Consider the following 27,813-nt stretch of genomic DNA (forward strand, 5'->3'; position numbering starts at 1 on the left):
CTCTGGGAGAGATGCCACATTACATCCCGTCTTATCTAAGTGCTGGAGGGCAACTGGGATCCGTGGAAATAAAAACAAATCACAGAGTTAACCGCAGGTATGTCTCGCTGCAAAACTGACAATTAACCGCTATTACTGCTGTCTGGCTGGGGGAGGAGGGGAGCATCAGACTGACTTCCCGTGATCCTGTCGCCAAACCCATATGGGGTTGAAATACGGGGAATTTAAGCAGAGAAACTCCAGCAGTTCGGCACAGATGAGCTTAAACCTCTGGAATAGCTTATTATCGTTCAGAAGGCCTACGGTTATCTTGGGAAGGGAGAATCAAACGAGAGCTTTGAGGGTCGATTGGAGGCTACAGTTCCCTGTTCAATCATTTGTATAAACTGACGTTCTTTTTCTCCCCAGTAGCCTGGAGCAGGGGGGCTGAGAGAGAATCTGGGCCCCAAGTAAACATATCAAATTGGGCCATCAACCCAGACCAATCCAGTTATGTTCCAAATATTTTAGGGTCTGTCACTCAGGGGCCTTTGGTGTCGTCCTAACCCCTCCCCCCCACCCCCCCCACCCGCCCAGATTTACGACTCCCCTGCCTGGAGCACACAGACCGTGCCACCTGGGGAGCTAGCAGAGAGCTAGCAGGCAGGCGATCCATCTCATCACAAACTCATTTTTCTTTGGTTTCACACTGAACCAGTCTATCTATTTTCTGTGAGCATGGTTTCCGTCGCCGTCATCCCTGTCCTTCCCGGCCCTGTTAATCCTGTAAATAAAATCCCAATAAACTTCTCTTTCTCCCCAGGCCACGTGGGTCTGACTGTCCTCCGAACAGCAATGTGCAAAAACACATCGATGTGTAAAATGCAACTATAAAGAAATCCTTTGCGTCCACTTGTCAGGCAAACGCGTCGGCAATACCTGCGCCTGGAGGTTCGGAGGCAAGAAAAACTGACCCATTTAAAACTACATTTACACCGAGATGGAATTCAGAACTTGTAATTAACTAATTATGTCCATCTTGAGCATCACTGCATCACTGAGAGCAGAGATAGATTCCCATGCTACTCGTGACCCTAACCCCCCGACAAGAGAAGATGAAGAACAGTGGGGGAGCCAAGTGTGAGCTGTGCTGAGGTGGTGTTGCTACATCTTTCTCCATCTGCTTCCATCACCGTAGTAATACAAGCTTTACCGCCTACAGGAATGGGTAAGGGTATGCGTGAGGTACATTGCGGGAAAAGTCGCAGGTGTGTTAGCTCATCGTATGCCGGAGGTCTTGGCTGGACAACAGGCGGCGCCGCTGGGTCTCCAGCTGCAGCTGACGACGTCGGGCCGAGTTCAAGGCGGCAGCGCCGGGTTCCAGGCCCACTCACCTCGTCTCGATGCCACGCCCGGCCGTTCTGCGGGTATTTGCTCTGACCCTGGCGCTTCTTCTGACCGCCATCAGCAAACTTGCAGAGCAGAGGCTCGGTGGGCGCTGGGGGGGAGGAGGGATAAGAATCAACAAAAGAAAAGAAAAAACACCGAAACTCAGCCAGAGTAAGACTTCAGATGCGCGGGACCGTCTGTCCGGCAGGAGTGCTTTTGAAGCCGACCTGCCTCTTTTAATTTATCCTCCCCGGTGCTGATAAAAACTGTTAGCTGTTCCCCCCACAGCCTCTTATGCCCCCTGCGCCCCCCCCGAACATCAAAAACCCCAGCTGGCAACCTTTGAAAGTGCACAGCGTGATAGCACTAAAATAACAACCAGATCAATCACTCACATAAATAACGTAAAGAAGGAAATATTTACCAGCTGCATAAACCAAAACATACTCTTAAAAAGAATTGTATTAAAATTGTATTTATTCAGTTCTGCGTATAGAAGTATATCTTCACATTTCTGTTGCTTACATAGAAAAACTTTTTTACACAACTAATCTGTCCACCTGCTGTTCTAAATGTGTCCACTGGGGGCAGCGTCTGATTGCTCCCACTCATCCAGTTAGCAGACAAGTGCTCTTGCAGGCTATTAACCGACTCTGAGAGTCACAGACAAACAGGAAGTGGACAGAACAGTTTTCTTTGCTTGAACTTTGGATGAACTGCCTGTGTACCACATGACTGCAAAGCCGTCCCTGGCAACATTTGGGAATGCAGGAACACGGAGAGCAGCTCCTACCACGCGAAGTGGAAAGGTTAAAGCTGAATGAGGGGCCCTGGGTTCCAGCACACACAGACTGTCTGTTCTCCAAGTGTTGATACTTGAAATACTTGCAATGCTCAGAAGACACTGACCCAGAGCCAGAGTTGCTATGCTGGTTGGCTATTCTGCAGCCTTGATGCCCCAACTGCGGAAGGGCAGAGTGGCATCGTCATGCAGCTACAGTACTTGCTGTTTGGCTTCCCTTAGCCCTAAAGGCACCTCCATCGCTTTAAACCTCCATTGCTGATTGTCCACAGTTCAGCCTGAGGGATTTTGCCCCATGAGGATGACACATCTTCGACCCCTTTGAGGGTCGAGTCCGGTTTAGTGACACGGCCGGATCACCGCCGGCGTCCATGCCCTTAACCACCCCCCCCCCCCTCATCACAGAGTGACAGCGCGGAAACACAGACAAGCGTGCAGTGGATGCAGCGAACTCCATACAGACGTGTACCAAACACCCGTGATGACGACTTGGCAGGGTCCACGCTTACGTAACGTGACCCAAAAGGAGCATCTGTTGGCACTTGTGTGTATTTCTGCAGTTCACCTCGAGCTGCGAGGGCAAGCAGAGAGTCTGTTCATGATACATACAGACAGCTAAAGGGCGTCCTGAGGCTAAACTGTAAGTCAGATCACAGATGGGGTAACAGTACTATTATAATAGCACTGATCTGGGAACAGTGAGCATGGCTCTTTGTGCACTGAACTTGCCAGCAGAGGAAGTTCTTGTTAATTCATAAATTACCAGTTGTTAAGGTCAGTTACTTGTATACTTTGAGGATCCCATACCTAACATGAAGGATTACGCAGCATTACCCAGCTCCTAACCTCCCATTTTCACTGCTCTCCCCATCCGTACCTGGTGGGGAAGAATGCAGAGCACCCCCTTGGGGCTTGGCTGAGTCATGACATGACACATGCAGGGAAAGGGAAAGCCATGAAAAAGCTGCACTGAGAGCTAAAGACTCGACCGACATGGAGTAACGGAGGAGGACAGGAGCTTCCTGGAGGGTCCTGAGGGGAGAAAGGTGATCGGGTTGGTGGGGGGGGGGGGGGCATGGGAGGTGTCAGCGAGAGCCCATCTGTACACAAACCTGGCAGATGAAAACAGTGGGATCAAACGAGTGGCACCCACGCGGGCCATCCTGACAGCACCGCGCACCTGCGCCGCCCGCCGCCGCCGCCGCCGCCGCCGCCCCGGCCTGTCATCGCGCTCGCTTTGGCGCCGACCGGCCCGTAAACCGGGGAACAAAGGCCCGCCGGCGCCTTTGAAGGCCAACGCTGCCTTTCTACCCGCCTGCCTCTGAGCGCAGCGCTGCAGCCGCCACGGTGTGGAGGCGAGGTGCAGACTGAAGAGTGAATCAGGATAAAAACAAAAGAACACAGAGGCTTCGCTGGGCTATTCCACCATGTTTTAGCGAGCGCCGGCTCCAGGAAGGCTTTCCCGTAAGCAGCGAGTCTGAGGAGGCTGTGGCGTTTCCACAGCAGATCAGTGTTTTTAGCCTGTCAGCACACAAACAAGTTCAACCTAAGAGCAGGAAGGACTGTCTGCTGATGCTGCCCCACCAATGAACCCCACACCCCCCTCCCTGCAGCAGACACTCTGCCAAAAATAATGCGCCACTGTCTGCACAGATGTGCATGCCCCCCCCCCCCCCCCCACCATGTCAGTCTAAAAAGCTTCATCCTGTAGAATATTTAACAATAGATCGGAGTAATTCAGCGATTCCCCGCTGATATTTAAAACGTATCTAACTTTACAACGATGACGATTTCAGTTTGGGAAACTCATAATGCAGGCAGCTGCTTTTATTCCAGTCGCCATGGAGAGGAGGAAAACATGCCAGTGAAGATCTCCACTCCGGAGGGAACGTGCTTTGAGCCCTGACACACCCTGGGCCGGACATATGACCCCCGCCCCACTGAAGCACCACACACCCCCCCCCTAATCCTGGCCAGGGCTCTAATGACCCCCATTCCCTAAGCTGTGCCCATTGGATAAATCTTTCCCCTGGAACAGAGAATTGCATCACAAGGTAAGAGGACTATGCTGACTGTAATGCGCTATGCCAGTGTTTCCCAATCCAGTCCTCAGGGAGCCGCAGGCAGCCTATATTTGAGTTGAGAGGGAGCAAAAATGCAGGATACCTGTCAGGGATCTGGGAGGGAGCAAAAAATGTGGACTGTCTTGTGGATCCCCAAGGACTGGGCTGGGAAACACGCACTATGCGGTTCATGAGTGTCAGTCGTCCTTAGGAGAGGATGCGCGGCAGTCCTGTGTGGGTGGCTTACAGTAAGGGGGGAGGGTCATGGATCATTTGTAAATGGAGGGTTTATGGTCAGAACAGCCAGTCAGGAGAATAAACACTGCAGGCGGAAAGCCGTGGGCAGCCCAGAGGCTGCTGTCAGCCAGAGGAGCATGGGGGCCACAGCCTGAAATCATGGTGACCTCCTGGCTGCTCCAATCCGGCACCCCAAAGCATGGGACGGAGATTCAGGAGAGTCTGACTCCTACCGCAGAGAGTCACGCCACAAAGTGTCAAGCTGCTGTCTAGACCAGATCTCGGACTGGCCGGCAAATCATTCATCTAACCATCAAACTGGATTATTATACCCTTTCCTCAACACCACAGCCAATGAGCGTTGAGCGTTCTGGTGTAAAACAGCTGCCTTGTATCAGCCTGGTAAATTTTACTCTATAGTTCTATTATTACTTATATACTGATATTAATGTGGCGATTAGAGGAGCTTCCACTTCTTCTAGGTAGGATGCACGTGGTGGGTCCTGCCAGGAGAACCAGCAGAAGCTCCTGATGGATTTCCAGCTCTTCCCAGCTCCCGATATGGAGGTCTCAAAGATGTCATGCTGAAGCACTACATGTCAGAGGTAGGGTATGGGAAGGACTGAAGTTTAACATCTTCACTGTGAAGTGATCTCTTACTACTGCTGGATTGAAGCAGCACAGGGAATTCTGGTTAACGGGCCATGCTGGAACATTTCACAAGATAGAAGCATGAGAAGAGGACCTATTTGAAACCACTCATAGCATGTCAGAAGGGCCTGTTTGAAGCCTCCTCTAGCTGTTCACTCTGAAGCTCTCGGGGGTGTTTGAGAGGCCCTAACATGACCCGTTTGAAAGCACTCACACAGTATGAGAAAACCGCCCGCCCCCCCACCCACAAAAGGCGGGAGATGCGTACGGGACAGGGGCCGCCCAGAACCTCATGCCACGGGTTTGTAAACGGAAAACCGTTCAAGACCCCTGGAAAGACTGAGAGCCGCATCCGAATGGGGCCCTTTTCCAAAACGGGAGAGGATCTGGACCAGAACCTGAGGCAGACCCAGTAGGGAAGCGACAGGGCGGGGCACTGAGAGTGCTATGCCGCCAGCCACACGGCGCCCCCCTCAGACCATCTCGATAACTCACACAGACACCTCTCACCACACTCCCCTCCAAAGTGTGTTAAACAGCCTATTCCAGTACAAATTCTAATTGGGGGAAACAGATGTTTTTAATGCGTGGTTGGCTGTTGGCACAACCAGCTCCCAGTTTGTGTTCATAAGCTCCCCCCCCCAAAGGCTGCTTCCAGCATGTCTGTGGTCAACCTCACCGCAGGTCTGTATGCCCCATGCCCTCCCCCCACTTGGCTACCCCCGTCCCCCGCCCCAAAGGGTGCCAGGAACACTCTCTCCACATACACTCACTTCACCTGGACCAGTGGCAGTTCGGCCCTAATTAGTCTTCGTCTTCCGAGACAGTAACCTTATTTCTCCTCGAAGGGGGGACAGCACAACTTAAAAAGGGGGGGGGAGTGATTATCTGATGCTTTGGATTTTTCTCCCATTGCGCCCAAGATGTCTGTCTAGACAGTCGCACTATAAATGCAGCCTGCTGTCCTTATTAAACCCCGCCCATCATCCTGATTACAGGCGGAGCCCAAATAAATATGCAAATGAATTCAGGAGCAGAGCGGGAGGCATGTGGGCGGGGCTTCCTGTCAGGGGTGAGGGACCAGCGGTGCCGGGGGAGGTAGCTCATCCGCCAGCCCTTGTGGACATGACTGGGACTGCATCTGCTCCGCCGGGCAGCAGGCAGCATCTCCTGGCTACAGGTGAACTGGCAACCCAATGTAAAAACAGATTTATGGCGACCGATTTGGAAAAACCTTTCACAGCTGCACATATATTATGGTCATTACTAGTATTGCTATTAATGTAGACGAAAACTATAGTAGCCATTTCAATGATGCCAGGGAATCACTAATAGTAGAAATGGGTGGATATTACTAGAGCTATTAGTGAATATTATTGTCCAAAACCGGCTAAGTTAACAAAACTGTGGTTAAGCTCTAAAAGAATTTTTATGATGATGAAACCAAGCACACAATCATATTTCACAGCAAATCCCAACAATGCAGAGAGGACTCTTTGTTGTATTTTGCTCGAGTCTCATTCTTCAGAATGCCTGAAAGCCGTGTGGTATTCCGGGGAACGACACGCCCCCCTCCAGGAAAAGGTGGCGCGCAGATCTCTAGGCAAAGGTAGAAAATTCAAAACAGACCCCGGCAATTATATTTTCACCATGTCCAGCCGCAGCCCCTGGGAGATGAGATCATATTCAGCTTCAGGGCTGTAACTGAACACTGACAGGCCTGTGAATGCCGTGGATACAAGGCCCCCCCCACTCCCCCCAAACACACACACACACACACACACACAGATATGAGCAGCGGTGATCAGGGCACTGTACAAGTCCGACATAAAATGTACGACAAACGGAAACACTTCTGACGTTTGACACACATCACCTAGCAGCACCTCGCTCCACAAGTACCGCTGCCCCAACCCTCCAGTTCACCTTTGAGTCCTGCTGCCACTGAGCCAATCCCTTTGCTTGATGTCCTAAGACACAGTTCAACCAAGTATAGGAATCCCGGACACTGTCCCAGACAGCTCGGGGGGGGGATGCAAGGAACGCCCTGGATGGGATGCCGGTCCAACGCAGGGTATGCACTCGCCTACCCTATGGGCACTCCAGAGGCACCAGTTCCCCTGATCACACGGTTCTCACCTGTGGGTCACACCCAGAGCACCTAGAACATGCAGCCTGCAGCCTTTTGCCTTTAGTGGGACCCACCCCTCCAGTGACCTGCTAAGAGCTGAAGTCACTGGAACGCCCTGCTGTTATACCGTTCAGCAAAACATATCATCTGAGTCATCTCTGTGAAACAGACAGAACTGCGAGTTGCTGTGGATAAAGGCATCTGCACGCAAATACACAGTTAAATGGGTACAAAGCATCATTTGCATGTCGCAAATGATCATATTAATGAATACGAGCAGAACATTTAATTAGCACAGACATATTCCAGGCTCTACGGTCCATGTCCAGCACAAAGTTTAATGCGATATAAAATTATAGCGAGCCGCCAACTGTAACATCTGAAGTGACTCGATTTCAATACTGCGATTAATTCGTTCAACAGCACAATCGCAGATAATTAATTATGAGCTCAATGGAATGTCCCAGGGACTGAGCAGGAGAGTGGCAGGTACAGTATAATGTGAGTGAAACCCTCACTGCTTGCCCCGCCCTCTTAATTAGCATACAGACCTGAGGTCACCGCCCCCAGGGAGTCCGACTAAGCTGGTTGCTCTGGGGCTTCTGTCAAATACCCAGTTAAGCAGGCAGGAAACCAGGACAGTCCTGCGACACGCCCATGCTTCCCCCTGAACTGTGACCAAAGTTATCCCTGTGTTAGCAACGTTTCTCCTCGATATTAAGACAAACCGTCACAAATCCCTCTCGACACTCCCAAAAAGCTGCCCCCTAGCCCTTCCTTTCTCAGCGATTTAAATGAGAAAGAGAAGCTCACGCAGGAGGAGCCGCACGGGCCCGTGTGCGCAAACAGACTTCAAAGGAGGGCCGTCATTCTGCCCTAAATATTCAATTACTCACTGTATAGCGGTCCTCACGCACCACCGCCGATAAAAAGGCCTCTGGATCGACGCAGGCAGCCCGGCACCGAGACAAACAAAGCGGAACAAATCCTGATTATCGTCTGTCGGCACGCAAACATAATAATGGGGAGAAGTGTTCGGGGGAATTGATCCTTTTTAGGGATCTATCTGATTAACTGAAACCTTAATAGCTTCCTGTGTCCCTGGTTTGACTGGAGATGGGGGGGTGGGGGGGGGGAGCCTTAGCCCTGGAGAAGAGATTCCATTAAGATTCAGTACCATCAGACTACGTGTACAAATCGTCTGGAAAGGCATTATGAAAACGATTATACAGGCAAAGCAACTTATTACTATGCATTGTTCATCCCACACGCAAGGTCAGGAAATTATACAGCAGCATCATAAACAAGGCAACGGCAGTTCAGAGTCGCTCCCTCGTCACAATGAGAGGTGTAAATGGCGCTTATCTGCCGCAGTGAAACACTCGCACCGTTGCCACGAACCACGGAGGCTTATGTAACTGGAAACGCCCTCGGCTGATTCACAACGTCTCTCTGAAGCTACGGAGCGTCGGATGCTGCTGATGGTCGTGTGGAGACTGGCTGTCCCGGGTACGGTTCCGGCAGCTCCGAACCAGGCACCTCTGAGGGCTCCCCCACAATGCCAAGGGCCTGAGTCCTCAGCCTGCCGGCAGCTCCCACGGGAATGGGGCGAGTCGTGCTGAAAACAGACAAGCGGGCCGGCCTTCGCTGAAGCTGGAGACCGGCTTCGCTATCCGAGACGCCCCTAAGGGGAACTGGGTAGTCGGCTAACAGCCCGTCAGTGCAGGACAGAAGCCGTACAAATATAAATGCTTTCACTCCCAAATGTAGATCACATGATCCAACCATTTTGTAACTGCTTATTCTGGATGGGGTCTGGGTGGGGGCGAGGTTCGAGGCGCCCACACCACAAAGGTGCAGCATGCTTACACAGCGCAGGGGCGGGATTCAGACCCTCAACCCTGGAGGCGTGAAGCAGCAGGAGCCCCCATGCCACCCTGAAAATTACCTAAGATCCACACTAATAATAATCCTTAATGCCAGACTGTAATCAGTCAGTGTTTCACGCAAACAGCAGAAGAACCTGCTTTGACCCATTAGTCCTGGCTTTCCTCTCCTCCCCCTTGAGCATCTGCTCGTGAGAATCTCGTAATACAAATGATATAATTATAGTGCTGCATAATAAATAATGGAATACGCCGTAATTATATCCGCAATGTAAAAACAGTAGAAAATTTAATTAATTTATGTTAAAATGATTATGCATTTTCCCTGTAGCATTAGGTTTACATGATAGGTATGTGGAAGCACCCATGCGTGTGTGTGTGTGAGTGTATGTGCGCGTGTGTGATGCGTGTTTTTGATGCTATCAGCTGATGACACGGGAGGTCATGTGACTGTAACTGCGCATCCTGACACTCCTCCTTTATCTCTCTGGCCAGTTGCTGGGAGATGTGAGTTACACTGTGTGGGCCTGATGGAAAAACAGGGAAGTTCACTCTCGACTCCAGTAGGATCAGTGGAAACACAGAGCTCTTGACAGAAAATCTACAACGTCTGGACGCTGAAGGATGTCATTTGAGAGAGAGAGAGAGAGAGAGAGAGAGAGGGAGGGAGAGAGAGAGAGAGAGAGAGAGAGAGAGAGAGAGAGATGCTGCATGGGGACCATACCTGGAATGCCTGGGTGTGTCTTCAGGTACTTCCCGTTGAAATGTTGTATCACCACTTCACACTTCTCTGTAGACTCCATTCTGGGTGGGGTGGGGGTACAAAAGTCTCATCAGTGGGGGGTGGGGGGGCCAGGCGGAGCCACAAGGAAGCAAAAGGGTCACCTGTGTAGTTTACTTACATTACAAGGCTATGGCTGGTGTGGCAGCAAGGGACTCGTAACTGGCATAAAGTGATTGGGACCCATTAGTATCTGTTAGTACCTACTTTAAGTGCTTCAGTAAATGTCTGTCTGTGCTCTGTAAATAACTTCCATGAAACGTTTGTTTTGTAAAGGTTTAAATAACAGGCACATTTACTGCATATAAGCCAACAAATTACAAATTATAATTTTTTTTTGGATAATATAAAAAACGAAGAGCAAATGGTCATGTGAATAGACGTTTGGTTCTGATCCAGATGCCTGACCCGCCCACACAGCCAGCCCTCGTCGACTTCCCCGACCAGACCGAATGATAGCAGGTACCTGAAGACCCCAGTTTGGCCCGGAATCGAAAGCCTATTTCCGTGACTGTCTGGGAGTGCCCTGGGACCCCCCACAACACCCTGCTGCCATAAACACCCCCCCCCCCCTATTTCGAGCTTATGGAGGGGGCTCAGAAGGCCTTCGTGAGGAAGCCTCAGCACAGCCAGGAGTGAGTGGGGGGCGGGCACTGTGATGACCGCTAATAAAATCACGGCCACCCGACCGGCGGCTGAGGCGTAATAGAGTCTGATAGCCGGGATGCTAAGCAGAGTCCCCCCCCCCCCCCCCGCGACCCTGAGCCTGGTCTGGCTTGTCTCCATCCAGATCTCAAGGGCAGTCTGTGCCGCCTTCGGGATCCAATTTGCATTCGATGGAATCTGATCCCCTTACAGCCATTCTGAGCTTCCTCTCCTGGTTAGCAGGAACCCAGGCTGCATGGGAGGGGGTCATATGCGTGTCATATCGCTGAAGGTGGGGAGAGGCCTCTCAGTGAGGGCATGCTGTAACACTAAAGAGTGTAAGTGGGAGTGTCATACAGAATCAGTCAAGGATTTGGACACGCCAAGCTGCCTACAAAGGAGAGTGATAGCATTGCATCGCATGACCGGGCCACCTGACTTAAACACAGCAGAAATGGTTTTGGGTGAGATCGACCAGAAAGAGAAGGAAAAGCGGCCAATGAGAACTCAGCACATTTGAGGGACCTCCTTCAGGACAGCTGGAAATGCATCCCAGGAGGCCACCTCATGAAACTGGCGTAGAGGTCAAGGGCCCAGTGGTGGGATCACTGTACCGACCCAGGGATTTGAACCAGCAACATTCTCAGTCCCAACCCAAACAGCTGTCCCTCCAACAAACTCATTTATTATTATTTTTTAAAAATATTTTTTGGGACAATGCATAACTGAATTTTGTAGCATTGCTGTCTTAATAATCATTTAAAAAGGTAGAAAATAGTACGATTAAACAATTCTGTTCGTATGTGTGTCCAGACTATTCACTGGTACTCTATGTAAATCACACTGCATATAGGGTTGGACTTGACAGTATGGGATCCTTAAAGGGGGCCGCTATAACTATGCCTCCTTGGTTTTGCATTGTGATTATGAGGGTGTGTCACATCTTGTGGTGGGGGGTGGGCTGGCTTAACCACACAGTGAATAAACAGGAGGCGTGAGATTGAAAACCTATGGTAGGTGTGACCATAGTGTGCTGTCAATCATCATGCGGTTGGCCAATGGGGACTGCGACCGAAGCACGAAGAGGGCGAACCTGGCGAAGCCGACCCCGCGGCTGACCCCTCCGGCGTCCCGCAGGATCCGCGTGGAGATGACGTGTCCGAAAGGCTTCAGCATGCTCTCCAGCTCCTGCTCATCCATGGACACCGGCAGGTTGGAGATGTACAGGTTCGTGGGATCCTGCTCCTGTTGCTGAGACGAGAGAAGAGTATGTGGAAATGGCTCATTGCCATGGTTACAGCGCGACCGGGGTCACGGGTGTCTACCAATTAGATCATGCTTTAACCTGATTATGGCGCTGGCATCTATCTGGCAACGTGAAGCGCGGGCATTACCAGAGTCATTACAGTCGGCGGATGCGAGAGGGGGCGACAAGCTATCCATATGCTGGGGGGCAGCGCCTCTGCGCTGGGGGGTGTCATTAAACAGGCCCTCTGCAGAGCACCAAGGCAGCTAATGACTCCTCTCTCAGATGCATGGACCCCTCAGGCGGAGCAGCTCCATCAAACTCCAATTGGGTGGCGCAGCAGGCCGGCACACGCTGAGAGCCGCTTGCACCATCTCCCTGGCATCAGCGCATTTCCTGCACGTTCTATATTTACACTGAACTGCGTTAGTGGTGTTTGATCCGTAAGTTATACAACCGAAGGAAAATTTCATCGCAGTCACCTCCAGCACCCTACCGGCTCCCCGTCCTCTCCGTCACTTGTGTTTTATGTTAACCTGGGATTCACGTGTTGTTCATGTTCTCTGTCCTTTATGTGTGTTCTGTGTGTGGTTTGCCTGTTATCTGTGTCCTTTGTGTGTGTTCTGTGTGTGGTTTGCCTGTTATCTGTGTCCTTTGTGTGTGTTCTGTGTGTGGTTTGCCTGTTATCTGTGTCCTTTGTGTGTGTTCTGTGTGTGGTTTGCCTGTTATCTGTGTCCTTTGTGTGTGTTCTGTGTGTGGTTTGCCTGTTATCTGTGTCCTTTGTGTGTGTTCTGTGTGTGGTTTGCCTGTTATCTGTGTCCTTTGTGTGTGTTCTGTGTGTGGTTTGCCTGTCATCTGTGTCCTTTGTGTGGGTTCTGTGTGTGGTTTGCCTGTCATCTGTGTCCTTTATGTGGGTTCTGTGTGTGGCTTGCCTGTCATCTATGTCCTTTGTTTGGGTTCTGTGTGTGGTTTGCCTGTTATCTGTGTCCTTTGTGTGGGTTCTGTGTGTGGTTTGCCTGTTATCTGTGTCCTTTGTGTGTGTTCTGTGTGTGGTTTGCCTGTTATCTGTGTCCTTTGTGTGTGTTCTGTGTGTGGTTTGCCTGTCATCTGTGTCCTTTGTGTGTGTTCTGTGTGTGGTTTGCCTGTTATCTGTGTCCTTTGTGTGTGTTCTGTGTGTGGTTTGCCTGTTATCTGTGTCCTTTGTGTGTGTTCTGTGTGTAGTTTGCCTGTCATCTGTGTCCTTTGTGTGGGTTCTGTGTGTGGTTTGCCTGTTGTCTCTGTCCTTTGTGTGTGTTCTGTGTGTAGTTTGCCTGTCATCTGTGTCCTTTGTGTGTGTTCTGTGTGTGGTTTGCCTGTCATCTGTGTCCTTTGTGTGTGTTCTGTGTGTGGTTTGCCTGTTATCTGTGTCCTTTGTGTGTGTTCTGTGTGTGGTTTGCCTGTCATCTGTGTCCTTTGTGTGTGTTCTGTGTGTGGTTTGCCTGTCATCTGTGTCCTTTGTGTGTGTTCTGTGTGTGGTTTGCCTGTCATCTGTGTCCTTTGTGTGGGTTCTGTGTGTGGTTTGCCTGTCATCTGTGTCCTTTGTGTGTGTTCTGTGTGTGGTTTGCCTGTCATCTGTGTCCTTTGTGTGTGTTCTGTGTGTGGTTTGCCTGTTATCTGTGTCCTTTGTGTGGGTTCTGTGTGTGGTTTGCCTGTTATCTGTGTCCTTTGTGTGGGTTCTGTGTGTGGTTTGCCTGTCATCTGTGTCCTTTGTGTGTGTTCTGTGTGTGGTTTGCCTGTTATCTGTGTCCTTTGTGTGGGTTCTGTGTGTGGTTTGCCTGTTATCTGTGTCCTTTGTGTGGGTTCTGTGTGTGGTTTGCCTGTCATCTGTGTCCTTTGTGTGTGTTCTGTGTGTGGTTTGCCTGTCATCTGTGTCCTTTGTGTGGGTTCTGTGTGTGGTTTGCCTGTCATCTGTGTCCTTTGTGTGTGTTCTGTGTGTGGTTTGCCTGTCATCTGTGTCCTTTGTGTGTGTTCTGTGTGTGGTTTGCCTGTTATCTGTGTCCTTTGTGTGGGTTCTGTGTGTGGTTTGCCTGTTATCTGTGTCCTTTGTGTGGGTTCTGTGTGTGGTTTGCCTGTCATCTGTGTCCTTTGTGTGTGTTCTGTGTGTGGTTTGCCTGTTATCTGTGTCCTTTGTGTGTGTTCTGTGTGTGGTTTGCCTGTTATCTGTGTCCTCTGTGTGTGTTCTGTGTGTGGTTTGCCTGTTATCTGTGTCCTTTGTGTGTGTTCTGTGTGTGGTTTGCCTGTTATCTGTGTCCTTTGTGTGGGTTCTGTGTGTGGTTTGCCTGTCATCTGTGTCCTTTGTGTGGGTTCTGTGTGTGGTTTGCCTGTCATCTGTGTCCTTTGTGTGTGTTCTGTGTGTGGTTTGCCTGTTATCTGTGTCCTTTGTGTGGGTTCTGTGTGTGGTTTGCCTGTTATCTGTGTCCTTTGTGTGGGTTCTGTGTGTGGTTTGCCTGTTATCTGTGTCCTTTGTGTGGGTTCTGTGTGTGGTTTGCCTGTCATCTGTGTCCTTTGTGTGTGTTCTGTGTGTGGTTTGCCTGTCATCTGTGTCCTTTGTGTGGGTTCTGTGTGTGGTTTGCCTGTCATCTGTGTCCTTTGTGTGTGTTCTGTGTGTGGTTTGCCTGTCATCTGTGTCCTTTGTGTGTGTTCTGTGTGTGGTTTGCCTGTCATCTGTGTCCTTTGTGTGGGTTCTGTGTGTGGTTTGCCTGTTATCTGTGTCCTTTGTGTGGGTTCTGTGTGTGGTTTGCCTGTCATCTGTGTCCTTTGTGTGTGTTCTGTGTGTGGTTTGCCTGTTATCTGTGTCCTTTGTGTGTGTTCTGTGTGTGGTTTGCCTGTTATCTGTGTCCTCTGTGTGTGTTCTGTGTGTGGTTTGCCTGTTATCTGTGTCCTTTGTGTGTGTTCTGTGTGTGGTTTGCCTGTTATCTGTGTCCTTTGTGTGGGTTCTGTGTGTGGTTTGCCAATTCTATGTATTTACATGTTGTTGATGTCTTTTGTCTATCTGTTCTATCTGTGTATCCATAGTCTCCCCCTAAAAAAGCTGGTCTGCCAGTTGGTAAGGATGGAGGAGCATGGCGGGTGATCTTCCAAAAAGTGCCCCCCCCCCTCGGGTCACCCCGGGCCCCCCTTGCCCATCCACATGCGGCCCTCTCCTCTCCCCTCCCCACCACGCCAGCTAATAAAACAGTAATTGAGTAGGGGGGCTGTGTGCCAAGCACAGAATAGGAAGGTTAATGGAAAACCCACAGGCTATCAAGCCCTTAATGACCATAATTCCTGCATCTCCACCAGGAGAAGAGGCTCCACGTTGCTCCATCTCCACGACGAGCCGGCAGCACAGCTAATTACCCAATTATTTCCTGTGTTAGATGCTGTTCTGTTGCATCTCCATGCAAAGTCAAAAAAAACAAAAGAAATGGCAGGTTTGGGGAGTGGGGTGTGTTGATGTAGACAGCCAGAAATGTTCAGCTTTGGTGGCCTTTAGGAAAGAGGGCTGTGAGATTGGTGGGGGGGGGGGGAGGTGGAGGCACAGCGTTGGCATGAAAGCGGTGTATGTCGCTTAAACGATGATAAATGTGGAACCGGGGGGGGTGGGGGATTTTCGAGAGGTGAGTTTCACAGCCCTTGTCCCCCCTCCCGCCTTCCCTGATGGTCTTCTCGCTCCTCTTGGAGAGAGACCCAGAGCACTCCTGCCAGCACTGGGGGGGGGGGGTGTCCTGTGGTTACTAAGGCTGCCTCCTGCCCCCGGGTTCATAACAGGCAGGCACGTCTATCACCTCAGGCAGGAGCGCCAGGCAGATTCCAGAACCACCAGGAAGAAACAGCCGCCCTTCTGTCGCCCCGATCCCGAGCAAAGCCTCCCCCTGTGCCGTGAGTAACGTGTGGTGTAGCCCGACAGATGGTGTGGAGGGCGGGTGGGAGCGGGGGCCAGGTGTGACCTCCCCTATCAAAGATCTGCTCCGGGTTGGTAAAAAGTTCGTAAGCCACTCGGAGTGAAACCGGAAGGTGGGGGCTCGGGGATTTAAGATCACTTTCTACCAACATGCCGCCCCCCCCCTCTTATTAAGAGATCGATTTTCAGGCACTTAGAAGCTCTACCCTGCCGCACTGCCTCACCCCACCCCTCTAAGAGAAGCAATGACGGGCCGGCCGTGTGTAATTAACATGGCTAAATGACAACAGAGCGCGGTGTTAGGTAGATTGAGTGACAGGAGATATAGCAATGCACATTCCAGTGAACGTAATCCAGGAGCCCACTAGGGGGAGGTGTTACAAAGCATACCTGTCAGGTGCAGTGCACCAGTGGTCTGTGCCAGCAGGAGGCAGTACAACCAAACACAGGAAAGGGCAAAAAACTTCCCTCCAAAACCATGGGCGAGTTACACTGTCAGAGATATTAAATTTCAGTGAGCGTATTATGGGCACTAAACTGCCATTAAGGAAGCACTGAAAGAGGAATTTACTGCAAGAACAGCTTTTAACAAGCAAGTTACCAGATCACTGACAAGTGCAAATCTCTCAAAAAAAATTCACGCCCTCCACGGGAGCTCATAAAGTGATCCGCCCTAAGCGACGGTCAGACTCTGGGATGAGGCCGGTGCCATCGAGCCAATCGTGTACGCATCGTTGATTGATCAGCTGGGGACAAGCGACGGCGAGCTAATGAGATCGACCTCCCGCCATTTAGCCGTAGGACAGAGCTGCCGTGTCCTGTCCTCTCCTAATTAGCCTGGCGGGATCGAGACAAAAACAGGAGTGGACAGATGGAAGATTTTCCGGGTTGGGAATATCACAAACTGAAGCCGTACATTTGGGAAGGATTTATGCACCAGTGCTGACCGAACACGGAAGGCACCCTGATCCCATTTGACCGCTCTGCTATGGATAATGTTCTAGACCACATTCTCAAGCTCGCAGTTTATGAGGAGAAGCAGAGTGATGCTATTATTATATAACACTATTACTCACTGCACCCTTGACGTTTTTATTTTATAATTGGTGCTGTATAGCTCTTCGACAGTGATGTTAGGGCAAGTGGGTCCAAAACATCTGTTAGTTTGTACAGTCTAGTAATAATGCATTATCTAGCCTTGTCTCCTATTGGCCTGTCACTCTACCCACTTCCTGTAAAAAACAGGAAGTTCGTCACACAGTCACATCCTATAAAAATAAGACATGTTTCAACTTAACCCCTCGTTGTATGCATTTTATTAATAATGCATCAATGATATGACTATTGGGTAGTATAAAGAATACAATCGTGAGAACATTGTGTTGGATATGCTGCAGGCAGGACGGCGGAATAGAGCCATATCATTTTGAGACGAGAGGAAGGGAGGGAGATTTTATCTGCGGATAGGGAGTGGATGGGTGTGGTAAAGGGAAACAGAAAGTAAAATGCACGTCAGGTCTTGGAGATGGTGGTAGTGGAACTGGAAATCAAGCATGTGTGTTCTGGCAGTAGAGTATATCAGAACTCAGCCTTACAAGGACAGGTGAAACGAATGAATCATCACCTGCTTAACCCCCCCCCCCCCCCAACCCCCCCCACCCGGCCACCCCCAAATATTACACGTTGTTATAATATTGTTACATTGTATGTGGGAAAAAATGAGCAGTTCTTCCTCCTTCTAAAGTGGAACGAATGAGGCTGTTCCCTGCTGCAGAGTAATCACCGTCTGAGGCCACCTGGTCAGCAAATCCCCGTCTCACATGCGATGCGTGGATGACCCCCGTGTGCCTCGGTAAGGAAGGTTAGGCGGCAAGAGAACAAACAAACACACGTTCGCGAAGAAGGGAAAAAAATCTGGGGCATTTCCCAGCCACAGTGAACTATTCCGGGAAAATTCTTGACTTATATGAAAAACACATTGATAACATTTTTATCTCCCAGTAATCCATATCAAAGCAGAAAGACACTTCACCTGAATACAATGTTGCCTTAAAAAATGTAAAATGCTTGCATCGATTCACTAAACCCATATTATAGCATAGCATCAATAATTGTGTTGTTATATAAAAATACAAGGAGGTCGAGTCAGCCAGGGTGTGTGGGCTGAGGAACATGGTGTCTGAGGAACATGGTGCCTGGCCTGAGGAACATGGTGTCTGAGGAACATGGTGCCTGGCCTGAGGAACATGGTGTCTGTAGAACATGGTGTCTGAGCATAGGAACATGGTGCTGGGGCTGAGGAACATGGTGTCTGAGGAACATGGTGTCTGAGCAGAGGAACATATTGTCTAATAAAAGTTGCGACCAACATTTTCTTGACTGAATACTTGATTCATCAGGCTTCTTGTTCCCCTGGAAAGTTCAATGGATTCAAACTAAATCCCCAGATAAACATGATTTGTTTGATTTTAAACTTCTGGTAACCAATCAAAGAAAGACAGGACTCAGCTCCCGAGGAACTGTCCTGAGAGCATGAAATCTAGTGGAGACGGTACGACAGATCTGAGAGGCAGGAGGCCGACAATCTCCCAGCAGGCCGCGGCCCTGCAGAAAAGCACGCTTTGCTGCGATCTCGGTTAACACGACTGGCTGCCGTCGACCACTTTACACCCTCCACAGAATGCTAACTGATCCCATACCTGGTACCGTGGGGAAGCATGTTAGCTGCTTATTACTGGCTCAAAAGGAACCACCTCAAACGGGAATAAAAGACTAACCACATGTAAGAATCACAGGTCAAGAAAAAAGCCATTTGTTTTTACAAAGAATGTCCATATGGGATCAGTAAAGTGTATATAATCTAAAATAAAGTAAAGCCATGTGTAATGCATGGTAATACTACACACAGGAATACTCAGTCCTCAAGGGCTATCAAGTGCTCGCGGTTAAGACACTGCAATGGGACGTACAGTAATGGCCGATTTGGTACCGTTCCTTGACCTCTGATCTCTACATTACAAGTAGAGCTAAACGCCACTTTGCCAGCAGTTCTGCTGGACCAGTGACAGTACGTCGATTTTTGACACATATCCGAGTTGAGCTGCACTGATTCACCATCCTGATAAAGGCGTCGCAGCAGTAATTACCTGGATTGTTCACCAAGACCCTACAATAACTGTCAGCACTGAATTCCCCATAAATGTTAGCAGTTTATTGTATGTCCACCCACACATACTGTCACTCAAATAGAATCGCTTCAATACTAAGTGTTGAAATGGCTGCTCCATTAACAGGGCGGTGAGAAGAATGAGGAGACGCAAACACGCGTCAATGTGACCGCTGCCAGGCTGGGGTTTGCTGTTTCTGGGGGGCCACCCAAGAAGTCACTCAGATTTAAAAAAGATAAGCAAATAGCTGGCAAGTAGAATCAAAAGATTGTAGCCAGCTAGCTGGTTAGTAGAACACGCTGCTTCGGTATCTCATAAATAAGGAGTGTGTTTATTTTATATTTAGTATAGTGACTATCTATGGTGGGGCAGCATGGTGGTGCAGAGGTTGGCACTCACACCCCTGGGAGACGTCTCTGCCAGGGTTCCATGTGTGTGGAGTTTGCATGTTCTGCTCGTGCTATTCTGGGGTTTCCTCTGGGTTAGCTGGCTTCCACTCCACAGTCCAAAAACATGCTGAAGCTAACTGGAGTTACCAAGTTGCTCATAGGCGTGCATACTGGGTTGTTCTCTGCCTTGGGTCCATAGCCTCCAGGATCTGCTCCCAACCGCACGTGATTGTGAATAGGATACGTGCTTTCAGACAGTGGATGGATGGATTATTTATGGCTAAGAAACCTTGGGGGGGGGGCCATGAAAATGTGTGATTTCAGTAGTGGTAAACACTGACTGCCACGTCACTGTTGGGGGGGGGGGGGGGAGTTTTGAATGAACACAACCCACAAGCTCTGGTGATGGGTGTCTCATGCTTTGTCTCATGAGTTATTATACACACAGTTGGCCTTCTGGTCAGTCAGACAGACCTACGGACAAAGAGGCTGCCAAAAGAGTGACAGACAGACTGGCTGTCCTGCCCCCGATGCTCACATGTCAATGCTTCTCCCAAAGCCACATCATACAAGCAGAAACAGAAACCAAATAAACTCTGCAAAGCTAATCACCGTGGCTTTTCTCTGAAATCTTCTCATTCCCTTCAGCAGTCTGTTAGAAGGCACCATTCCTTAGAGCATCACTGTAAATAATTTTATGCCATTTTGACACACTGTGATATCGCCGCACAGTGTTGCTGTGGGGCTTTAATGACTGACAGTGACTGACCCCCCCCCCAATAACTGGCAAAAGCGACCACGGGCCTTCGCATGGACACGTCACACAGAAGGAGGAGGCAGAGGAAGGTCGACGGCCAAGTTTTACGTCAACGTCCTCTGAAGACTCTTCCTGTTCGGTTTCTGCACACGGGCGGGAGACCAGGAGCAGCTGGCAAATGAAGAGGACACCTTTGCTGGGTCCTCATCCCAGCTCTGCCTTGTTTTAAAATTAATCTGGCTTCCTGAAACTTGGTCCGTGGTATTATTGGGTACTACTTTTGGTCACGTGACTGCGATTGGCTGGGTTCACTGGTTCCGCAGCCCTCGTCCTGTGCTGGGTGTGTTCTATTCGTCCCACTGGTACCAGCTTGTTCTGGCATTCCGTTTTCCACAGCCAAACACCCATATGCCATTTCCATTGTTCCTTTTTGCCAAAACACCTAAATTATTTTTGGCTCGCCTCCCCCCCCCCCCTTCTGTTTATTTCAAACTGTCCCATCCTTGCTTTGAATGCCCTGTCCAGATCAATCCCTGTGCCCATCCCAAGTCCATATGGATTTGCCCCCCATCCGTGCCCACAACTCTGTCACTGATGGAACCCAGGGACCACCATGCTGTTGTGCTGCCATGCCAGCCTGATCGTTGAAGCGATGTCATTGGTCAGTGGTTGCTGTCAATCACCACTGAAAATCGATGGCCAGTGAAGGCATGGTTGTGAAGATGCTCCCAGTCCAGATGGCCATCATCGGTTTATTAAGTTCTGCTTTTAATCATCTTCCCAGCCCTTCTGAGCGCGTTTGGCACCAGGTGGGACTGCACAGGGCTCCTTTCAAAGGTTTGTGCATAATATGCAGGAGAAATTACTGAGAACAGCTTAAGCAAAGATATAGAAGGAATTGGTGACTTACAAAATAATGTAAGCCTGTGGAGGGTCAGGTGACCTTCAGAAGAACCAATGGGGTGAGTCAGCCAGGAGTGGCAGTCAGGTGCTGCATTTTCAGTGTGCTTTATAGGTCATAGGCACATTCACATTATATTGGATGGATGGGTTGGCGGACAGATGGATGCCAAGTCCCTTAGGATGGGTGGGGGGGTTAAAGCATATGCCAGCCTTTGGGTAACAGGACACCCCCACCCATGAGCCATAGAAACCCTCACAGCAGCAGCCAGAAGTTCCGTGGCCTTCATCTCAGTTGCCGTGGAGGCGTTAAGAAAAACCTTGCGGTGCTGACTACCACGGTTTGGGTCACATGTGGTTGCGTGACGGGTCCCCCCCCCCCACCCTCACTGTTTCCCAGATCCTCCGGCTGCTATAATTAGAATAACCGGAGTCAGATGATGCTGGCTCCATTGGAACGGAATGCAGACAGACAGGGGGCTTTTCCGAGTGGGATAAGCTGGCAGGAGATGGTCTGCATGGACAGCGGAAAAAGCACGTCTTCACTGTGCATGGAGAATGGCGTGCACACACACGCACACACACACACACCAGTGCAAAAAAAAAAAATACACGGAACACTCACATCATGCCACCTGACACTATCCAAAATGCTGCCGTAATGTGTCCCATATTATCAAAATTCCATAAATAAGTCATTTGATGGTGTCTTCTGCACCCATAGCCTTCACAGCAATGCTTTTCGAAGACAGATTTCGTGCCGAGCTCTGAAGCGGCCCCCGGCCCAGCGATTACCCCTCCCGCGACGGTTCGTGCTGAGCCGTGACGGACAGCATGTGAAGGCCCCCATAGCCGGGGGAGACTCGGACCGGGCCACTTCTGTAATGAGCCCGGAAACCCGCGATGAAAAGCAGCCTGCATGCGGCTGGAAAGCTGTGCCGGTGATGTGCGACTTGGGTGAAAACTGACACCAGAACCCATCCTGCACGTTCTCAGCCCAAACCCAACATCCATGACTAAAATGCAGAGACTGCTGAATGCTGCTGAAATGTCGTTTCAGGAATCACCTGTCCCGGCTGCAGGACCCTGACTTGCCTTTCAGCACCTACATTCGTTCGACCATCATTTCTACCACCCTTGGCTTCATGCCCCTTCCCCAACGGCGTCTGTCTGGTCTTCGCTTCCTGATGCCCTATTTGCAGCCCACCTTCCTCCCCCTAATAAATTCCCTCTTCGTCACTGAAGGCAATTAGACGAGCGTGGGTGTGATGAGCCGAGCGCGGGCGTGCTCCCCAGTCACCGTCAGCTCATTATGCTCTGCTGCCACGTCCCTCCCAGGCCTTAATTCTTCAGAAAAATGTTTATTGAAAACCTTCCCCGCCTGCCGGTTTAAAGGGGCGGTGGCCACCTTGTGGATTCAAGATCAAAGGCAGCCCCTAAACATGGTTAAAATCTCTCCAGCTCTCCGCAGTGAGCCAGAACCTGCATGTGAACTCGGGGTTGTTTAGGACCCCGGAGTTAGGAGATCTCTGGCAGCTCCCATCAGGAAAGGTGGCATGGAAATCATGGCAAAGCAGCACAGTTGGGAGCTTAGTTGGAAGAGGGGATGGATAGAGTCACATGGTCTTGCAGGTGGGGGGGCAGACATACGGATTTCATACCCACCACCACGGGGCGTGGGTGTCAAAATGTAAAACTGCACCAAAAAATATTCTGCTCATGCTCTTTTATGGCATGTGATTACGTGAAAATGTGAAGTCTGCTCAGCTGCTGAACATCTTCTCGGTGAGCTGGTTACTGGGTAACTTCGTCTTGCCGGTTCATTTGCCAGGTGAGTCTGCACTCTAATTATAGCTTCACCGAAGCAATTAGGCTGACTGAACCCCCCCCCCCTCCCCACCCCCAGTCGAAAGGCAGAGTATGTGACAGGCTACCGCTGCTGCATCACCACTTTCCCTCCCAGTTTTAACCCATCTCTGATCTCTTCCAGCAAGCTCCTTCCATCTGATGAATAGACAGGAAGTGGAGACGTTACGCGCAGGAAGTAGAAGTTAAGTTAAGTAAACAATAGACATGACTCCAGTTTCAGGGGTGATTCTGGTCTTTAGCCAGATGACTGGGTGTCCACATTGGCCGCGCACCTTTTTCAGCCCGTGGCAGCCATCGCTAAGAACAAAATGACGGAAGTCAGAGGAAGCTGTTGAGGCAGGGGAGACCTCAGAGCTTTCCACTGAGGATGCGTGTGCCACTGGGGAACAGGCAGCATTTCTGCAACACAAGCTGAAAGCGCGGCCGCTGCTGTGGACACACGCTCACCTTGCGTTGGGACCCGTGCAACCCCGTGCAACCCTGCAGGTGAACCGGCTGCCGCGGGATCCAGAAGGGGCCCCAAAAGTCACGCTGCATTTCGCCTGTCCGCCAAGTCTCGTCAAGGTTTAACCACTGTGTCCCAGGCTTTACCCTCGGCAGGCACGCGGGCCGCAGGATGCGCAACTTGGAGTAACACCATGCGGTAAGCTCACCTTCAGAGTTCCGACTTGGAATCACATGCTCGTGCTCCTGATGTCCCTGGAGCCGTCCGCGAGCTTCGCGTGCAACATCGGTGAGCGTGTCACATGACGGAGAGGCGTCCCCCCATGACCCTGTGCTGAATCTGCATTTTATAACTCTTCTACATATAAGTCACATGTGACAAATCATGGCTGTCAGGCAGGAGAGTAAGGACGGCGCACGTGCTGACACTGTCCATAACATCATACCGTTCCTACTTGCTCAACATTTGCCTCGCAAAAACAGCGAAGAAACAGGAAATTTTTCGGTGAATGAAGCAGGCTTCGCATTGATTCTGCCATTATCGGAATTTCAGCACTGAACAGTATCCACACTGCGGACTGATAAAATGGGGAGGACCAGGACACACGCAGCAGGGAGACGGTACCTTTTATAGGCTGTTTAAGTAACATTTTCTCAGCATCCAAATGATTTCTTTTCCTCTAATAATATGTTGTACCTCTATGCTGTCTGCACATTATGACCTGGGTGGTCAGGAAGTTTTGAAACCCCAAACAAATATTTACTAGCTGATGCTAAAGAATTCACGTTTTGCCTGTTTGCACAAAGTCTCTCAGTGTGATACATATTAATAAAATGGCCGACTTCATCTCATTAATAAAGTAATGTTTGTGAATCAAACACTGTGGATCCTCGTGTATGTTTCCCTCCAGCTTTGTTGGAGGGACGATGCTACATACTAATTCTTGAAAAACCGCCACGGAGATGGAAAGACACCGGGCTTTGCCTGAACCTGAAGGATTCATTACCGGCAAGGTTTTAAAAGGCTCCCATTTGAATTCTAGCAACCTCTTTTGTTCTGCTGCTGTTTTCAATATCAAAGCCAGAGCCCCCTCTGAGAGCGGTAATGAAGACAGGCCTCGGTAATCTTGGCAAGGGTATATCGATGTCCACGAGCGACGTGGCGCTCGATATCATGCATCTCGTGAAATCTGACTACCCTGTTTAAGGAGGGTCGATTCCTTGATCGCCTCAGTCAAAAGCCGATCTGCACGGCAGCTTCTGCGTGAGGACGGCGTGTGTTTATCCAAGCGAATCGCCGTTACCGCAGGAACGGTTCCAGAGTGATGCGCGGGGAGGAGACGGCCACTCCGCCCTCGGAGAGTCAAACACCTTTCATCCTAATGAGTCTGATTAGTGCTCGGTAGGATTTGCTCTTCTGCAAGGAGAACGCTGTTTGAAGTGTACATTTTACTTTATGGACAGGACAAGGTTTTGGCCCGGGGATTTTTCCCATACAAGGGGTAGCTGTACTGGGACGTCTTGATTTATACGTCTCGGCACCATATGAGCGCTCGATCTGGACGGTGAGGCGGAGGAGGTATGAGTGGTTGCTGAGTGACACCTGGCTGGCGTTCACAGCGAATATCCCCCAGCTGTTTCATTAAATTACCGTCAACACTGCCTCCTTCAAGTACGAATAGAGCGGCTCTGGTGGTAACGCTTACGTCGGCTACTGGTCAAAAACACGAATCTTGGCAAAGCCGCGCTGAAGGGTCTCTGACACCGACTGCTTTCCATTCTCCTGAAGACTCCCTCGCTATTACATCTCCGCAGGCGTTCCTCGCTTTCGCCCTCCCTTCTTTTTTCATCACTTCCTGTCGATATCCCCATTGGGGGGGGGGGGCAAGGGCAGAAAAGCTGGGAAAAGCGGGGCATGCCAAGGTGCCCCCCCTGAACATTCACTGGGACAGAGACTGGAGGGGTAGAACGTGCTACGTGAGGACAGACCGGACGAAAAGAGAGTCGCTCTCCCTCAGATAAAAACAAACAACATTCACTTCCCAGCAACGCTCTCCGTGATCAGCCTAGGAGTACATTTGCTTCCAGCACTTTTCATGTTCTATTAAGTAAAAAAATTTGAATTATGCAATATATCAAGCTGATATTATTCTGTTGAGGTTGCGTATAAAGGAAGAGCACCCCCTAGTGGGCAACCGTAGAGGTTCAATGTCATTCAAATGGCATTCGTAGCGACAACAGTGTTTACTCCTCAGAGGATACGCACCTCATTATAAGGTGCTGGTGTTAGGTTGGCATTTTTAGGCTGGCATGGTACTTAACCTGACCAGCATGGCAAAATATCCGCTGAAACACACAAGCCGCAGCTTCCCTGTAAGTATGAAGGGATGATGTGGGACACCTGCGGACACTACGCACAACAGAGAGCGAGCCGATCCAAACTGACTTAGACTGGCACAGTTCATAGATGTAACCCTGTGGCTGGTTTGATGGCGAGGCAAACGAGGGACGTCATTTAAGCTTATGAAAGTGCCCCCTGCTGGAGCCAGGCACACGGCGGCCATCGTCTGGCCTGGTACAGACACCCGGTGCCAACGCCCCCAGGGTGTGGACAGAGAGGTGCCTGCAGCGGCACGCAAACAACTGGGAGTTAAACGTACATCCGAGCACCGCTTCCTGTTTTTTTGGCAGATGGCTATTGTTGGCTTCCACTCGGGCGTGGGCGATCTTTCGAGGGCCCACTCCAGCACGCGTCCCTTTTTGTTTGCTCGTCTGCATGGGGGGCTGGGCCCCCATCCCAGGCGAGGGGCTCCGTCGAGGGCCACACTTGTGAGAGGAAAGCCCGGCCTGGCGTCCGTTCCTGGCACGAACGTTCTGTCCGGAGGGTCAAGCCGGACCAGCTGGCAGGTAAAGCTCCGCCATCCGCGTCTCAAGGCCGCCCTCCGCGAGTTTCCAGCCCGCCCCGCCCACGGCTATTTCCGCATCGTCCCCAAACAGCTCTCTGGCACCCGGTTTGTCAGGAAGCCATCGCTCACTTTTGGGAAGCTGTCAGCGGGGCCCAGTGGCAGGCGGCAGCTGGCCGGCGATCCCGCCGCGTCCGTGCGTCTGTGTGACGACAGAGGAACGCCGAAAGCCGGGATTTAAAGGTCGTGAGACAGACGCATAGACAGAGAGATGAGTGAACACAGACGCATGAATGCATACACACATACGCAGATACACATACACACGTGACTGCACACACTGCCATGACGGGCAAGGCCACTACATGTAAGACACACTCATCTGACACACGACTAACAAGGACACCGTGAAGTTCTGGTCGGGACATTGCAGACCAGTATGAATGCCTGAGTAGCAGAACACACTGATAACGGATATGGAGACGGGTAGTTGGGAAGTGGGGGAGATGGATGCTTATTTCAGCGATGTAGCTCTCATGGTCCCAGCAGGTTACGCCGATGCATCTTTGGCATTACAGCTCTGACACTCGAATGCGGACACCAGCACAGACACTACCAACTCCCTGAAACAGCCATTACTCCCAGTTTAGAGCAATCCTCTCAAATGCATGAACGTCTTACCCAGCATGCCCTGGAGGAAAAGAGCAGTGCCTCATGGGAGGAGCCAGAGAAGAAGAGGAAACCCACACCTGTCCTTTGATAAGGAGTGTTCGGTGCAACCTGGAATCCCGAAGGTGTTTAGTACCTGCCCAACTGGCTCGATACTAGCGATTCTAATGGTCCCACATCACCAGTTACCAACAATAGGGGAGACTTGGGGATTTTTGTGAAATATTTGGGTCTGAGTGACGATCTAACCCTGGGTTCCTTCAAGGGGTGACTGGCAGGTCTCCGGAGCATTGCTGTTATTACATCGCATGCTTGTGCCGAGCTGACAGAAGACGACAGAGCTCACGTAGTGGCTTCCGGAAGCTCGGGGAAAATCAGCTACATGCAGAGATGCCAGCTTCTTCGTCTGCTGTTAGAGGCAAGCCACCGGTATCTGATTAAATTCTGCCTGTGGCGTGTAGCCCAACGTCGAATCATTTGGAGTAATTTTAGCTGTTTTGTGGACGATCTTTCCCCTACTGTGCCAATCTCAGGTCACATTTTGCTCCAGCACTTTGTTCATTTGTGCAGCTGAGCTTATTTTCCGCATGATTCTGAGAGCTGGGTGGAGGGTGTGTGTCTCAGTTTGACTGTTTGATTGATCATCCCAGTCAGGGTAATTCAGAGTGATGGAACCAGGCACAAAGCTACTGAAACGTCTTTTTGAAAACCAAGGAGTCAGCAGATTCATCCTGAGCCACCTGCTTTGGGTCAGTCTCAGCTCAGGTGCACCAGCCCCATCTGCCCCTACATTTGGACCCAAACCGGGTTCTGAGTCCCATATATCCAGCCCCCCCCCCACCACAAGTTGCAGGACCTGGTGCTAATCCCTACTCATTACAACAGTTTTATTCAAACCAGAGATCGTGGGCGTGCCGTGCCGTTGGGGGTCACAGGGCATGCGGCAGAGGCCCGTTCAATCACGTGCCTTGCGGTGCCGTTGT

General features: G+C 50.6%; 1 protein-coding gene across 1 annotated transcript in view; it reads right to left on the reverse strand.

The window, feature by feature from the left end:
- Positions 1-27,813, reverse strand: part of LOC125719182 (RNA-binding motif, single-stranded-interacting protein 3-like) — a 99,780-nt gene that overhangs the window by 16,510 nt on the left and 55,457 nt on the right. The window contains 3 exon segments of the mRNA XM_048993734.1: positions 1,374-1,477; positions 9,863-9,942; positions 11,658-11,815. Coding sequence (XP_048849691.1) covers positions 1,374-1,477; positions 9,863-9,942; positions 11,658-11,815 — 342 coding nt within the window.

This window comes from Brienomyrus brachyistius, chromosome 23 (genome assembly GCF_023856365.1).
Source record: "Brienomyrus brachyistius isolate T26 chromosome 23, BBRACH_0.4, whole genome shotgun sequence".
Lineage (NCBI taxonomy): Eukaryota > Metazoa > Chordata > Actinopteri > Osteoglossiformes > Mormyridae > Brienomyrus > Brienomyrus brachyistius.